General features: G+C 41.2%; 1 protein-coding gene across 1 annotated transcript in view; it reads left to right on the top strand.

Annotated features, from left to right (window-relative positions):
• spidr (scaffold protein involved in DNA repair) overlaps nt 1-15,496 on the top strand; it is a 77,241-nt gene that overhangs the window by 10,235 nt on the left and 51,510 nt on the right. Inside the window, exon 5 of the mRNA XM_029725384.1 lies at nt 5,464-5,612. Within this exon, the coding sequence (XP_029581244.1) occupies nt 5,464-5,612 (149 nt within the window). The remainder of the gene's footprint in view (nt 1-5,463; nt 5,613-15,496) is intronic.

Below are 15,496 nucleotides of genomic sequence, written 5' to 3'. Positions count from 1 at the left end.
CTTTGGTTGATTTAAATTGGGTTCTGATAGTAATTCACCTGATTTCAGATTCAATGGTTGCAATATCCGCAAATTGATCATTACTCCCTAGCTTGTTGGCCAGTATACGAATGGGATGTGTACAATGGAAGTATTGGAGAGCCAATAATATACACCTGCACTAGACTACTGTCAATAAAATTTGCAGTAAACATGTACAAGTTAAACTTCTAAACAGATATTTATGTTATTGTGGAAGTGTTTATTCATATCCTTGATTTGCGCAACATAAGCTCCCACAGTGCTTATAAGCGGGAACAAAAAATACATGTTTCCTATGAAAAGAATAACTCACATTTGTATATGCTAAAAATGACAAAATAAATAAAGCAAACAAAATAAGTATACAATTAACCAAATAAATTACAGTGCAAATAAGTTTAAGGCACACAACAGAATATTGTAGCCTAGGCTATATTTATTTAGAATAAGACGCATCTGTGAATACAGGCTTTGAAAATGATAAAAAGTGCTGTTTAATCAGCTTCTTGATATGCCACACCTGTCAGATGGATGGATTATCTTGGCAAAGGAGAAATGCTCACCAACAGGGATATAAACACATTTTGAGAGAAATAAGCTTTTTGTGCGTGTGGAACATTTCTGGGATCTTTTTATTTCAGCTCATGAAACATGGGACCAACACTTCACATGTTGCGTTTATATTTTTATTCAGTGTAGCTGGCAAACATTTAGTTGTGCATTTCGTACTGTAACTAGATAATCTGGCACATGCTGCACAACAAATGACTCACAAGGCTCCGGTCTCTACTTTGTTTGCTTGAAACAAACAATATGTGATTGGGGACTACCGTAAGCTTCATAATAATGTGATAGGTGAAGTGAAGAACGCAATGTTCTTTACCTCCTAACTTATTACACAAGTTGACTGCAAGTATTTACTTAAGTAGCTACAAATATTCAAATGTCTTAAACGTAAAATAAATAGTTTAAACAGTATTGAAAAACCATCCTGTGGCTTTATTCCCAAATACCCAGGTGTACGCTATACCACCCAAGTCTATCAGTTTGTACAAATGGTTCTTTGTTCTATGTGCGTCGTATTGGAGCGGATGTGTTTCTTGGAGCATTGCTATCCATCAATGGTTTCTTGCTAGAATATCAAGACAGCTGGAACATTTAATAGGATTATTAAGGCCTTTCTAATGTCACGAGAGAATAGCTAGTCTTGCCATTGTGTTCCTAATGTTTGGTTTATTATTATTATGATAGTAATAAAGTAAAATATGAAATAATTTACCAATTCAGACCTTTACAGTTGTTGGCAGAAAATGGAAACAAAAAGACGAGCGATATGCAAGTCTAATGCGTAAACAGTCAAAAATATGATAGCTGTAGAAGCAATAGCACTTAATCCATTATCTTCATTTATTATTAGCAATATGATTTGAATGACCTTAAACATTAAATGTGGCCTCCCTTAAAAAAAACAAAAAAACAAGAACAAAGAAAGAAGGTATGTGCGAAAAGGGAAGTATATCCTCGAGATTGTATATAATAATTCACTATTGACTGTAGGGCACGTCCTCCTTGGAAGATACATTCAGTATCCCATGTTGGACTGGCCATCTCTCCTTGCCAGTAGCAAAAAATCTATCTAAAACAATTTGTAGGGACATAGCTACCAACTTATGTTGCCATATTTAGTTAGCCCAAATGGATTCAATGTGCTGTAGCCACACAGGAAAGCAGTCCCAGTATGAATGACACCTCCATATATTGTTCATTAAAACCTCTTTGGGCTAGGGGGCAGTATTTTCACGTCCGGATGAAAAGCGTGCCCAAAGTAAACTGCCTGCTACTCAGGCCCAGAAGCTAGGATATGCATATTATTAGTAGATTTGGATAGAAAACACTCTGAAGTTTCTAAAACTGTTTGAATAATGTCTGTGAGTATAACAGAACTGATTTGGCAGGCGAAACACCGCGTACAATCCATCCATGGGAATTTGTTTTGGAGCTCAATCTGTTTTCCATTAGATTTCTATGGCAATCCCTTTTTAATAGAAATATGCTTGCAGTTCCTATGGCTTCCACTAGATGTCAACAGTCTTTAGAAATTGGTTGATGGTTTTCCTTTGAGAAATTAAGAAGTTGCCCTGTTATTTTCGTGTCACTCCAGGTGCACTCTAATGTTTTGATGCGCGCGACCTGGAACGTGCTTCACTTTGTTTTCATCCGGTATTGAGCACAGTATTTCCCGTCTTAAATTTGATAGATTAATTACGTTTTAGGATACATACATTTGGATTAGGAACGTTGTTTGGACAAAGTTTACAGTTAACTTATTAGATACTTTGTAGGCATGTTGGGCGAGTTGGAACCGGTGTTTTTCTGAATCAAACGCGCCAAATAAATGGAAATTTTGGGGATATAAAGAAGCAAATTATTGAACAAAAGGACCTTTTGTGATGTTTATGGGACATTTTGGAGTGCCAACAGAAGAAGATCTTCAAAGGTAAGGCATGAATTATATCATTATTTCTGACTTTTGTGTAGCACCTGCCTGGTTGAAATGTGATTTTCATGTGTTGGTATGCTGGGCGCTGTCCTCAGATAATCGCATGGTCTGCTTTCGCCGTAAAGCCTTTTTGAAATCTGACACTGTGGCTGGATTAACAAGAAGTTAATCTTTAAGCCGATGTAAAACACTTGTATGCTTTTTGAATTCTTATTATGAGTATTTCTGTTTTTGAATTTGGTGCGCTGCAATTTCACTGGGTGTTGTCCAATCAGTCCCGCTAAAGGGATTGGCGTGCGAAGGGATCCATAAGAAGTTTTAACTGGCTTTTTTCCCATCACTGTCTAAATGGCCTTGATCATAGGCAATATCATTTTAACTAGTTCAATGGTCAGCAATAATTGTAATATTGTTCCTTGTACCCTAACATGACGGGGTGTCCTCATTGTCTTATACTGTGGGCAACATCAGGGCAGAGGTCCGAAATGTTAATCAGTGTCATGGGACCCAACTTCTCCTGCCCGAACAGTTCATAGAAAAGACTGCTCATGAAGGTCAAAACTCTAGTTCTTCTCATCCTATACAGGGGGTGGAAAAAAGTATTTGATCCCCTGCTGATTTTGTACATTTGTCCACTGACAAAGAAGTGATAAGTCTATAATTTTTATGGTAGGTTTATTTGAACAGTGAGAGACAGAATAACAACAACAAAAAATCCAGAAAAACGCATGTCAAAAATGTTATGAAAGGATTTGCATTTTAATGAGGGAAATAAGTATTTGACCCCTGCAAAACATGACTTAGTACTTGGTGGCAAAACCCTTGTTGGCAATCACAGAGGTCAGACGTGTCTTGTAGTTGGCCACCAGGTTTGCACACATCTCACGAGGGGTTTTGTCCCACTCCTCTTTGCAGATCTTCTCCAAGTCATTAAGGTTTCGAGGCTGACGTTTGGCAACTTGAACCTTCAGCTCCCTCCACAGATTTTCTATGGGGTTAAGGTCTGGAGACTGGCTAGGCCACTCCAGGACCTTAATGTGCTTCTTCTTGAGCCACTCCTTTGTTGCCTTGGCCGTGTGTTTTGGGTCATTGTCATGCTGGAATACCCATCCATGACTCATTTTCAATGCCCTGGCTGAGGGAAGGCGGTTCTCACCCAAGATTTGACGGCACATGGCCCCGTCCATCTTTCCTTTTGATGCGGTGAAGTTGTCCTGTCCCCTTAGCAGAAAAACACCCCCAAAGCATAATGTTTCCACCTCCATGTTTGACGGTGGGGATGGTGTCCTTGGGGTCATAGGCAGGATTCCTCCTCCTCCAAACACGTTGAGTTGATGCCAAAGAGCTCCATTTTCGTCTCACCTGACCACAACACTTTCACCCAGTTGTCCTCTGAATCATTCAGATGTTCATTGGCAAACTTCAGACAGGCATGTATATGTGCTTTCTTGAGCAGGGGGACCTTGCGGGCGTTGAAGGATTTCTGTCCTTCACCGCGTAGTGTGTTACCAATTGTTTTCTTGGTGACTATTGTCCCAGCTGCCTTGAGATCATTGACAAGATCCTCCCGTGTAGTTCTGGGCTGATTCCTCACCGTTCTCATGATCATTGCAACTCCACGAGGTGAAATCTTGCATGGAGCCCCAGGCCGAGGGAGATTGACAGTTCTTTTGTGTTTCTTGCATTTTCGAATTATCGCACCAACTGTTGTCACCTTCTCACCAAGCTGCTTGGCGATGGTCTTGTAGCCCATTCCAGCCTTGTGTAGGTCTACAATCTTGTCCCTGACATCCTTGGAGAGCTCTTTGGTCTTGGCCATGGTGGAGAGTTTGGAATCTGATTGATTGCTTCTGTGGACAGGTGTCTTATACAGGTAACAAGCAGAGATTAGGAGCACTCCCTTTTAGAGTGTGCTCCTAATCTCAGCTTGTTACCTGTATAAAAGACACCTGGGAGCCAGAAATCTTTCTGATTGAGAGGGGGTCAAATACTTATTTCCCTCATTTAAAATGCAAATCAATTTAAAACATTTTTGACATGCATTTTTCTGGATTTTTTTGTTGTTATTCTGTCTCTCACTGTTCAAATAAACCTACCATTACAATTATAGACTGATAATTTCTTTGTCAGTGTGCAAACGTACAAAATCAGCAGGGGATCAAATACTTTTTTCCCTCACTGTAGCTTGTTTTCCATCTTCTTCTTTAATGTTTTAAATGGTGAGCCAACATGTTTTGGGCACTTATCTCAAACTTGTTTTTCATGGCTCTCTTTTCACTCTTCCGCAGACAGTGAGAAATATGTTTGGAACATTAAATCTCAGTAAATTCGCAGCATTGAATCGCAATACATATAGAGTCGTGATGCATACAATCGCAATCCCTATCGTATCGGTACCTAAGTATCATGATATCATATTGTGATGTCCCCAGCAATTAACAACCCTAATATTCTGTGCATGTTCATTATGTTATCAGCCGCATATGGTAAAAGTAACTGTCCAGTGTTTCCAGATTTCTATAAAGTAATTAATTGCAAAATGAGTTAATTTTCCTTCCAAATGTTTTAAATTATTTATGTTAAAAAGCAGCTTTTCTGTGTTTGAATGATGTTGGCCCAACCCAACAACAGAATGTTGTCGGCGTATACCGGTACTTACAAATATTAATGTGAGAAGACCGCTGATTAGCCAGCTAAGCCTCCTCAGGGAGGATGACATGTTCTATGAGGAAATGGCAAGCATTTTTGAAGCGGCCTGTTTGAGATACACGTTTGAGGTGCGTTTTTTTAATGATTTTTTTTCTCCTATTTATGCTTAGACCACGTACGAACGAGTATAGGAAAGAGTCAACTCCATAATTTGGGTGTGAGTAAACAGAATATGAACTTTTAAAAGTGAGATTTTCACTGGACACTTGTAAAAATATATATATATTTTTTAGATGAGCTTCCGACGATAGACACGGATAGCGATGTGGATGAAGCTGAAGATGATCAGGGAAAGAAGGAGGACGGTGTGGGGGAGATCTCTGACTGTGAGTCAGAGTCCTGCGCTCAGGAACCGAAAGAATCATCACCTAAACCTACAACTGTGAGTAAACTAGAGCTTTACTCACACTTTACCAATAATACAAAAAACAAGATAAAATACTGTATGTATAATCACATCTATAAATACTAAACAAAAATTATAATCGTTATTGAAATAAATAACTCAGACATTTCACATTGTTTAAGACAAATATACTATTGCTAAAATACTGGACACAAACAATAGTTTACGGTCTACAAAAATGTACAGAGGCAAATTAAGAGCTATGGCATTATAATTTGTAAGTCGCTCTGGATAAGAGCGTCTGCTAAATGACTTAAATGTAAATGTAAATGTAAGAGTTTCAGCCATGTTCAATGACACTAGGTGGTGCTGTGCACCTTACAGTGCATTATTTTGTTCCCTCTGCCTTTTATATGACAGTGCTGTGTTTACGATTGTCTACCCCCAGTGTAATCTAACCTCCCTTCACTCAGTATGAGCGTAAAGGTAAATATGTGCACGTGTATAGCAACATGTCAATAGCGTCATGGTGGTTTCCCGTAACACCTGTCAGTCAGTATGTCCGCAGGGCCACATGGTTCGCCCATTAGGCTACACCTGATACAAATCTGGAATATGCCCTTCCCACTCAACTCATGACGCATGTAAACACAACCTAATATACATGTAAGGAAACATGACTTCACATATATACATTTGAATGCAACATGACTATTTTATAGCACTAATCTGAACATCAACAAGGTCTAGTTAGTTATATTTTTATGATATACCTTTTTAGATATTCTACCACTAGGTGGAGTATTCAAAAACAAACTGACAGAATAGGTCTGGCAGGCCAATACCAACACAGTACAATGCAGGGCACTTTCCTCTGTAGCTCAGTTGGTAGAGCATGGAGCTTAATATGCCAGGATAGTGGGTTCGATTTCCGGGACCATCTGTACGTAAAATGTATGCACGCACTACTAAGTTGCTTTGAATAAAACATATTTTACACTGAGTGTACATAACATTATGAACACGTGCTCTTTCCATGACAGACTGACAAGGTTAAAGCTATGATCCCTTATTTATGTCACTGGTTAAATCCAGGATTTTTAAACCTTGAGACAATTGAGACATGGATTGTGTATGTGTGCCATTCAGAGGTTGAATGGACAAGACAAAATATTTAAGTGCCTTTGAACGGGGTATGATATCAGGTGCCAGGCGCACCGGTTTAATTGTGTCAAGAACCACAACGCTGCTGGGTTTTTCACGCTACACAATTTCCCGTGTGTATCAAGACTGGTCCACCACCCTAAGGACTTCCAGCCAACTTGACTCATGTGGGAACTGTGGGAAGCATTGGAGCATCCCTGTGGAAAGCTTTCTTTTGACACCTTTAGAGTCCATGCCCTTACGAATTGAGGCTGTTCTGAGGGAAAAGGAGGTGCAACTAAATATAAGGAACATGTTTCTAATGTTTTGTACACTCAGTGGTGTATATTATAAGTTCAGGTCATGTTCTAAATTGCTAGTTCATAAGTTGACCCCAAGTGGTGTTGCTGAATGGAGCACTGTCTATGTGGGGAGAGAGTAGGGCACGTTCCAAAACGGCCAGCAGCCACTTAACCAATGTCCATGTATCAATAAACTCAAATCTATTTCAGGTAATATACACATGTTTAACCTCATTTTTCTGGAAGGTAGAATTGTTTTGGCCTCTAAAGTTGTCTGTATTTAATTGTGGAAAGGGGGCAATTTTTTGTGTTGCCTGACCTAGGTTGTGTTATTTACATCATGAGATACAAACAGCCTATTAGATGACACATTATATTTTCCATTCAACATTGTTAATGTTTGATATAAGTCAATCTATTATTTTTTATGGCGGAAATATGTTTATCTTTAGCCTACCTGCTCACATGTAGTGATTGAACAGGGAAAGAAGGGTGCCTTTATGTCATGTGTTCTACAGCGGAGGCTTGCATTATGTCAGTCTTCAGAAGTCATTCAGCGGTGTTTGTTAAAGGTTGGCCAGGCACCTTGAGAATGTACAAGGAGTGGTGTTCTGTTCACTCTGATGTTTTCCAAAGTTCTAGAATATTTTACTATGTGGCTTTGGGAGTGTTCAACTAGCAGCCCACCTGTGGTCTGTACTGGTCCCCGCCCACCATGACATTGATCAATTAAGTCATCGTTTGGTTAAAGCTTAGAAGGTAAGGATGGAAATAGTAGACTCTGACCCTCTTGAGGACTAGAGTTGTGTTGAACCCTCCAGATGAGGATTAAAGTGCCTTCAGGAAGTATTCACACCCCTTGACTTTTTCTACATTTTATTGTTACAGCCTGAATTTTAAATTAATTCAATTGAGATTTTGTGTCACTGGCCTATACACGATACCCCATAATGTCAAAGTGGAATGATGTTTTCACCAATGTTTACAAATTAATAAAAAATGAAAAGCTGAAATGTCTTCAGTCAATTAGTATTCAACACCTTTGTTATGGAAAGCCTAAATACATTCAGGAGTAAAAATGTACTTAACAAGTCATAATAAGTTGCATGGACTCACTCTGTGTACATTAATAGTGTTTAACATAATTGTTGAATGACTACCTCATCATTCATCATACAGCAGGTAGCCTAGTGGTTAGAGCGTTGGACTAGTAACCGAAAGGTTGCAAGATCGAATCCCTGAGCTGACAAGGTAAAAATCTGTCGTTCTGCCCCTGAACAAGGCAGTTAACCCACTGTTGCTAGGCCATCATTGAAAATAAGCATTTGTTCTTCACTGACTTGCTTAGTCAAATAAAGGTAAAAAAAAAAAAATCTCTGTATCCCCACAAAATAATCTGTAAGGTTCCTCAGTCAAGCAGTGAATTTCAAACACAGGTTCAACCACAAAGACCAGGGAGATCTTCCAATGCCTCTCAAAGAAGGGCACCTATTAGAAAATAAGTAAAAAATAAAAATTAGGCAGGCATTGAATATGCTTTTGATGGTGTATCAATACACCCAGTCACTACAAAAATACAGGCGTCCTTCTTAACTCAGTTGCCGGAGAGGAAGGAAACCGCTCAGGGATTTCACTGTGAGGCCAATGGTGACTTTAAAACAGTGTGTAATGGCTGTGATGGGAGAACTGAGGATGGATCAACAACATTGTAGTTACTCCACAATTCTAACCTAATTGAGTGAAATAAGGAAGCCTGTACAGAATACAAATATTCCAAAACATGCATTCTGTTTGCAATAAGGCACAAAAGTAAAACAAAAAAATATGGCAAAGAAATGAACTGTATGTCCAGAATACAAAATGATATGTTTGGGCAAATCCAACAACACATCACTGAGTACCACTCTCCATATTTTAAAGCATAGTGATGGCTGCATGATGTTATGGGTATGCTTGTAAACGTAAAGGACAGGGGAGTTTTTCAAGATAAAAAATCTAATGGAATAGAGCTAAGCAAAATCCTAGTGGGAAAACCTGATTCAGTCTGCTTTCCACCAGATGCTGGGAGATTAATTCACCTTTCAGCAGGACAAAACATAAATAATGCAGAGCGATTTAGTGCTTTTTGAGGTCTGTTCGATTTCAATAATTTGTTTTACTTAAAATGCATTATCAAATAAAATAAAATGGTATTAGTCACATGCGCCGAATGCAACAGGTGTAGTAGACCTTAAAGTGAAATGCTTACTTACAAGCCCCTAACCAACAGTGCAGTTTTAAAAAATACAGATAAGAATAAGCGATAAAAGTAACAAGTAATTAAAGAGCAGCAGTAAAAATAACACCATTTACAGGGGGGTGCCGGTACAGAGTCAGAGTGCGGGGGCACCGGTTAGTTGAGGTAGTATGTAGGTGGAGTTAATTAAAGTGACTATGCATAGATAACAACCGAGAGTGGCAGTGGTGTGGAGAGGGGGGGAAATGCAAATAGTCTGAGCAGCCATTTGACCAGATGTTCAGGAGTCTTAAGGCTTGGGGGTAGAAGCTGTTTAGAAGCCTCATGGACCTAGGCTTGGCGCTCCGGTACCACTTGCCGTGCGGTAGCAGAGAGAACAGTCTATGACTAGGGTGGCTGGAGTCTGACAATTTTTAGGACCTTCCTCTGACACCGCCTGGTGTAGAGGTCCTGGATTGCAGGAAGCTTGGCCCCAGTGATGTACTGGGCCGTTCGCACTACCCTCTGTAGTGCCTTGCGGTCGGAGGCCGAGCAGTTGCCATACCAGGCAGTGATGCAACCAGTCAGGATGCTCTTGATGGTGCAGCTGTATAACCTTTTGAGGATCTGAGGACCCATGCCAAATCTTTTCAGTCTCCTGAGGGGGAATAGGTTTTGTCGTGCCCGCTTATTATGTGGGTTGAATGATGTAACACAGAGTAAAACAATAAGTCAAATGATGGTAGTAACTGCCCATTACAGCTCATCACTTATTAACCATTTATTCACAGTACTTTAAGAAATATTTGTTTTGTTTGACTTAATTTCATTGCAAGTCATCTCATTTCTATAGAGCTGCTGCCTATGCTGTCTGACCAAATCACATTTTTTTTCAAGTTCTTAAAATAAACTTTTGACTGCTGAATACCAACTATCAATCACTTAGATCATGTATGTTCAGGCTCTCAAAGCAACTGCTTTCTATCCCTGTAGGTTGCACGTTCTCTCTTCTCTGTCTCCAAGTCTGCTCCGCACAGACCGAGTGCATTGGATTATGGTCATTGTAGTTAATTACCACGTTTTCTACACTAAACTAACCAAAATGGCGGTTAATCGCACAGCACTACCAAATCTACACTGGAGTTTCTTACCAAGAAGACAGTGAATGTTCCTGAGTGTCAGACTTACAGTTTTGACTTAAATCTGCTTGAAAATCTATGGCTTGGAAATGGTTGTTTAGCAATGATTTAACTACCAATTTGACAGAGCATGCATTGACTCTGTCATTTTTATGTATTTCATTTTCAATACATTTGCAAAAATGTCAAACATGTTTTCACTTTGTCATTATGGGGTACTGTGTTAAAATGGTTGATTTAATATATTTTTTTAATCCATTCTGAATTCAGGCTGTAAGACAACATTTGGAATATGTCATGGGGTGTGAATACCTTTTGAAGTCACTAAGGCACTTAAGCCTATGTTTAATGAAGATACTGAAATATGTATGACCAACGAGAAGCTACATATTAGCACAAGTTCTGTTGCCAGAGACAATGTTAAAAGGAATACTGTTGCTTGAGATTGTTTGCTGTATGCACACTGGATTGGAGTTACATTGTATGTATGTGTTGTCTTGACAAGTTAGAATGTGCCTCTGAAGGAGTTCTCTGTTAGTTGTAATGCAGTCGAGGCTATGTTCGTGAGGAAGCCTCATGCATGTAGTCAGATAATCATCACCTCCACAGACCTTGCAGCCATTTCCCTCTTACTTTCACAGCTGCTATCAGCATTCTGGGAGTCAAAGGTTACCTATCAAACCTCCCTGAACTGGAGGCTTGTGGTCTGAGGCCTCACAGAAACCAAGAGTTTATCTCATAAAGCTGAATCCACCTAACATGTGAAACATTAAAAGTTGAACGTTTTTCTTAAGATCGGGTGTTGATGTCAATGGGAGATTTGCTTGACGGTTTGAGTAATCGAGTTATAGCCTAGGTTATTCTCAGGTTTTTCCTATATTCAGTGTAGCGTTTTCTATTCTTTGAAGCCCTGGTTTAATTTGGGGTTGCTTATATTTTACATTTATGCGTATTACTCAGGCTTTTACACAGATTTGTTAGTGTGAATAACTCAAATAAAATCTACACCTTACAGTGAAATACTCACTTACAGGCTCTAACCAATAGTGCAAAAAAGGTATTAGGTGAACAATAGGTATGTAAAGAAATAAAACAACAGTAAAAAGACAGGCTATATACAGTAGCAAGGCTATAAAGGTAGCGAGGCTACATACAGACACCGGTTAGTCAGGCTGATTGAGGTAATATGTACATGTAGATGTGGTTAAAGTGACTATGCATATATGATAAACAGAGTAGCAGCAGTGTAAAAAGAGGGGTTGGGGGGGGGGGCACACAATGCAAATAGTCCGGGTAGCCATTTGATTACCTGTTCAGGAGACTTATGGCTTGGGGCTAAAAACTGTTGAGAAGCCTTTTTTTCCTAGACTTGGCACTCCAGTACCGCTTGCCATGCGGTAGTAGAGAGAACAGTCTGTGGCTGGGGTCTTTGACAATTTTTAGGGCCTTCCTCTGACACTGCCTGGTGTAGAGGTCCTGGATGGCAGGCAGCTTAGCCCCAGTGATGTACTGGGCCGTACGCACTACCCTCTGTAGTGCCTTGCCGTCAGAGGCCGAGCAATTGCCATACCAAGCAGTGATGCAACCAGTCAGTATGCTCTCGATGTTGCAGCTGTAGAACCTTTTGAGGTTCTCAGGACCCATGCCAAATCTTTTTAATTTCCTGAGGGGGAATAGGCTTTGTCGTGCCCTCTTTACGACTGTCTTGGTGTGTTTGGACCATTCTAGTTTGTTGTTGATGTGGACACCAAGGAACTTAAAGCTCTTACCCTGCTCCACTACAGCCCTGTTGATGAGAATGGGAGCGTGCTCGGTCCTCCATATCCTTAGTCTTGGTTACGTTGAGGGATAGGTTGTTATTCTGGCACCCCCCGGCCAGGTCTCTGACCTCCCTATAGGCTGTCTCGTCATTGTCGGTGATCGGACCTACCACTTTTGTGTCATCTGCAAACTTAATGATGGTGTTGGAATCGTGCCTGGCCATGCAGTCGTGGGTGAACAGGGAGTACAGGAGGGGACTGAGCACGCACCCCTGGGGAGCTCGTGTTGAGGATCAGCGTGGCAGATGTGTTGCTACCTACCCTCACCACCTTGGGGCGGCCCGTCAGGAAGTCCAGGATCCAGTTGTGGAGGTAGGTGTTTAGTCCCAATAATCCTTGGCTTAGTGATGAGATTTTGAGGGTACTATGTTGTTGAACGCTGAGCTGTAGTCAATGAATAGCATTCTCACATAAGTGTTCCTTTTGTCCAGGTGGGAAAGGGCAGTGTGGAGTGCAATAGAGATTGCATCATCTGTGGATCTGTTTGGGCGGTATGCAAATTGGAGTGGGTCTAGGGTTTCTGGGATAATGGTGTTGATGTGAGCCATGACCAACCTTTCAAAGCACTTCATGGCTACGGACGTGAGTGCTACGGATCTGTATTAATTTAGGCAGGTTGCGTTTGTGTTCTTGGGCACAGGGACTATGGTGGTCTGCTTGAAACATGCTGGTATTACAGACTCAATCAGGGACATGTTGAAAATGTCAGTGAAGACACCTGCCAGTTGGTCAGCACATGCCCGGAGCACATGTCCTGGTAATCCGTCTGGCCCCGCAGCCTTGTGTATGTTGACCTGTTTAAAGGTCTTGCTCACGTCGGCTACGGAGAGCGTGATCACGCAGTCGTCTGGAACAGCTGATGCTCTCATGCATGCCTCAGTGTTGCTTGCCTCGAAGCGAGCATAGAAGTGATTTAGCTCGTCTGGTAGGCTCATGTCACTGGGCAGCTCTCGGCTGTGCTTCCCTTTGTAGTCTGTATTAGTTTGCAAGCCCTGACACACAAGATGAGTGTCGGAGCCGGTGTAGTATCACTCAATCATAGCCTTGTGTTGAGACTTTGCCTGTTTGATGGTTCGTCGCAGGACATAGCAGGATTTCTTGTAAGCTTCCAGGTTAGAGTCCCGCACCTTGAAATTGGCAGCTCTATCCTTTAGCTCAGTGCGAATGTTGCCTGTAATCCATGGCTTCTGGTTGGGGTATGTACGTACGGTCACAATGGGGACGACGTCCTCGATGCACTTATTGATAAAGACAGTGACTGATGTGCTGTCCTCAATGCCATCGTAAGAATCCCGGGAACATGTTCCAGTCTGTGATAGCAAAACAGTCCTGTAGTTTAGCATCTGCTTCATCTGACCACTTTTTTATAGGCGGAGTCACTGGTGCTTCCTGCTTTAATTTTTGCTTGTAAGCAGGGATCAGGAGGATAGAGTTGTGGTCGGATTTACCAATTGAAGGTGAGGGAGAGCTTTGTACGCGTCTCTGTGTGTGGAGTACAGGTGATCAATTTCATGTCATTTTAATAGACAAAAAATTAGCTTTTCTTTCAATAACAGGACATTTCTAAGTGACCCCAAACTTTTGAATGATAGTGTATGTGTACGTTGGAGGCAGCTTATGGGAGGGAAATGAATATTCAATTCTCTGGTAACAGCTCTGATGGACATTCCTGCAGTCAGCATTTACATTTACATTTTTGTCATTTAGCAGACGATCTTATCCAGAGCGACTAACATTAGTGAATGCATACATTTCATGCGGTTTTTAAATATTTATTTATTTATTTATTATTATTATTTTTTTTGTACTGGCCCCCTGTGGGAATCGAACCCACAACCCTGGCGTTGCACACACCATGCTGGCGTTGCAAACACCATGCTCTACCAACTGAGCCACAGGGAAGGCCAATTGCACACTCCCTCAACTTGAGACACCAGTGGCATTGTGTTGTGACAATTGTGTAATTTTATTGTCCTCAGCAACTGTGTAATGATCCAAATTTGAGGGAAATAAGTTTTTTTGCGTATGGATAATTTCTGGGGCGTTTTATGTCAGCTCATGAAACATGTTGCGTTTTATATTTTTGTTTAGTGTAAAAGCTAGTGTTTCCCTATCCTATTCTGATCAGTGGCTATCCATTTCCCTTTCCTTTGACTACAGTTTGGGTCAGAAGGGTAAGAGTTAGTACTTCCCACTCTCCGCAAAGGATGAGGTGGTTGCTATCAATAGTAAATCAAACTGGATCTAACAGGAAATGGACTTTGAGGTCTCAATCCAAAAGGACCGATTTATTGTTCCGTATAAAGCTGAAACAAAACACATGGCTCGGCTGACTCACTTTTATGTGTTTGCCAGCGTAGTACTCATTTCGTTTTTATTATTGATCTAGAACTGTGTGGTGGGTAGCGAGGAAGTGGAGCATGCGTCCTGACGCTTTATTTCAAGAGTGCATGAGGATAGCCAGCTAGCCACTTCCCAGATGAAGGCAGATCCACATCCAAGCTCAAGCTAAACCTCCAAAGCCAAGACCTGGGTTTAATATTATTTGAAGTCTTTTTCAAATAGGTGTGATTGATTGAGTGGAATAGAAAAGTCTCCAAAAGTACAAATTCCGCCCACCTGGGCTGGCATTCCAGGCACTGGCAGGCTAAAGTGATCACTCAAACTATTTGAATGAGTTCCAATAGTATTTGAACCCAGGTTTGCCTCGGCTGTCAGCAGCCAACAGGGTTAATAACCTGCACCCCATCTGTGCCGTGCCATCAGGGTTATAAACTAGCCTTTTCCTACTGTTGGTTCAGCAACAACATGTCAGCTAGGAGGCAGGACCTGTCCCTCATAGGCTGAGAGAGAGCTGTGTGCTCTGTATTTACTTACAATGCATCCAGTGCCGTGCAGGCAGGGTGAGTGAACACATTTTTGAGCACGGGCCAGGAACATCGTGTTCCTGCTCTCCTACTAGTTAGTGTGACATCTGCTGGCACTCCGCCTAGCAGGGTCAAGTTGAATCAAATAAGAGAGCACGCTGCTCGGCTGCTGCGTAGGCTGGGGTGGTGTGGGTGGCTAACAGGGAAAGGGGGCTGGTATGCTGGTCTTGTCTGCACATGACAGGGTGGAGAGTGTTTCGGATTTCTCTACATGGGAACTGATATCCTCAGGTGTGCTGTGTGTGTGCCCAATGAGACAGAGCGTTCTGTTATTGTTAGTGTAACGGCTTGTTCCTTTGTGCCCACTCTTAATGGTTCCACAAGTGTACCTTAATCCTCATTGATGACAGTTTTTAAGAAGGGTTTTTGATCAT

Source organism: Salmo trutta, chromosome 31 (assembly GCF_901001165.1).
Source record: "Salmo trutta chromosome 31, fSalTru1.1, whole genome shotgun sequence".
NCBI lineage: Eukaryota > Metazoa > Chordata > Actinopteri > Salmoniformes > Salmonidae > Salmo > Salmo trutta.
Note: the sequence above shows the minus strand (reverse complement) of the source record. Positions and strands in the feature narration are given on the sequence as shown.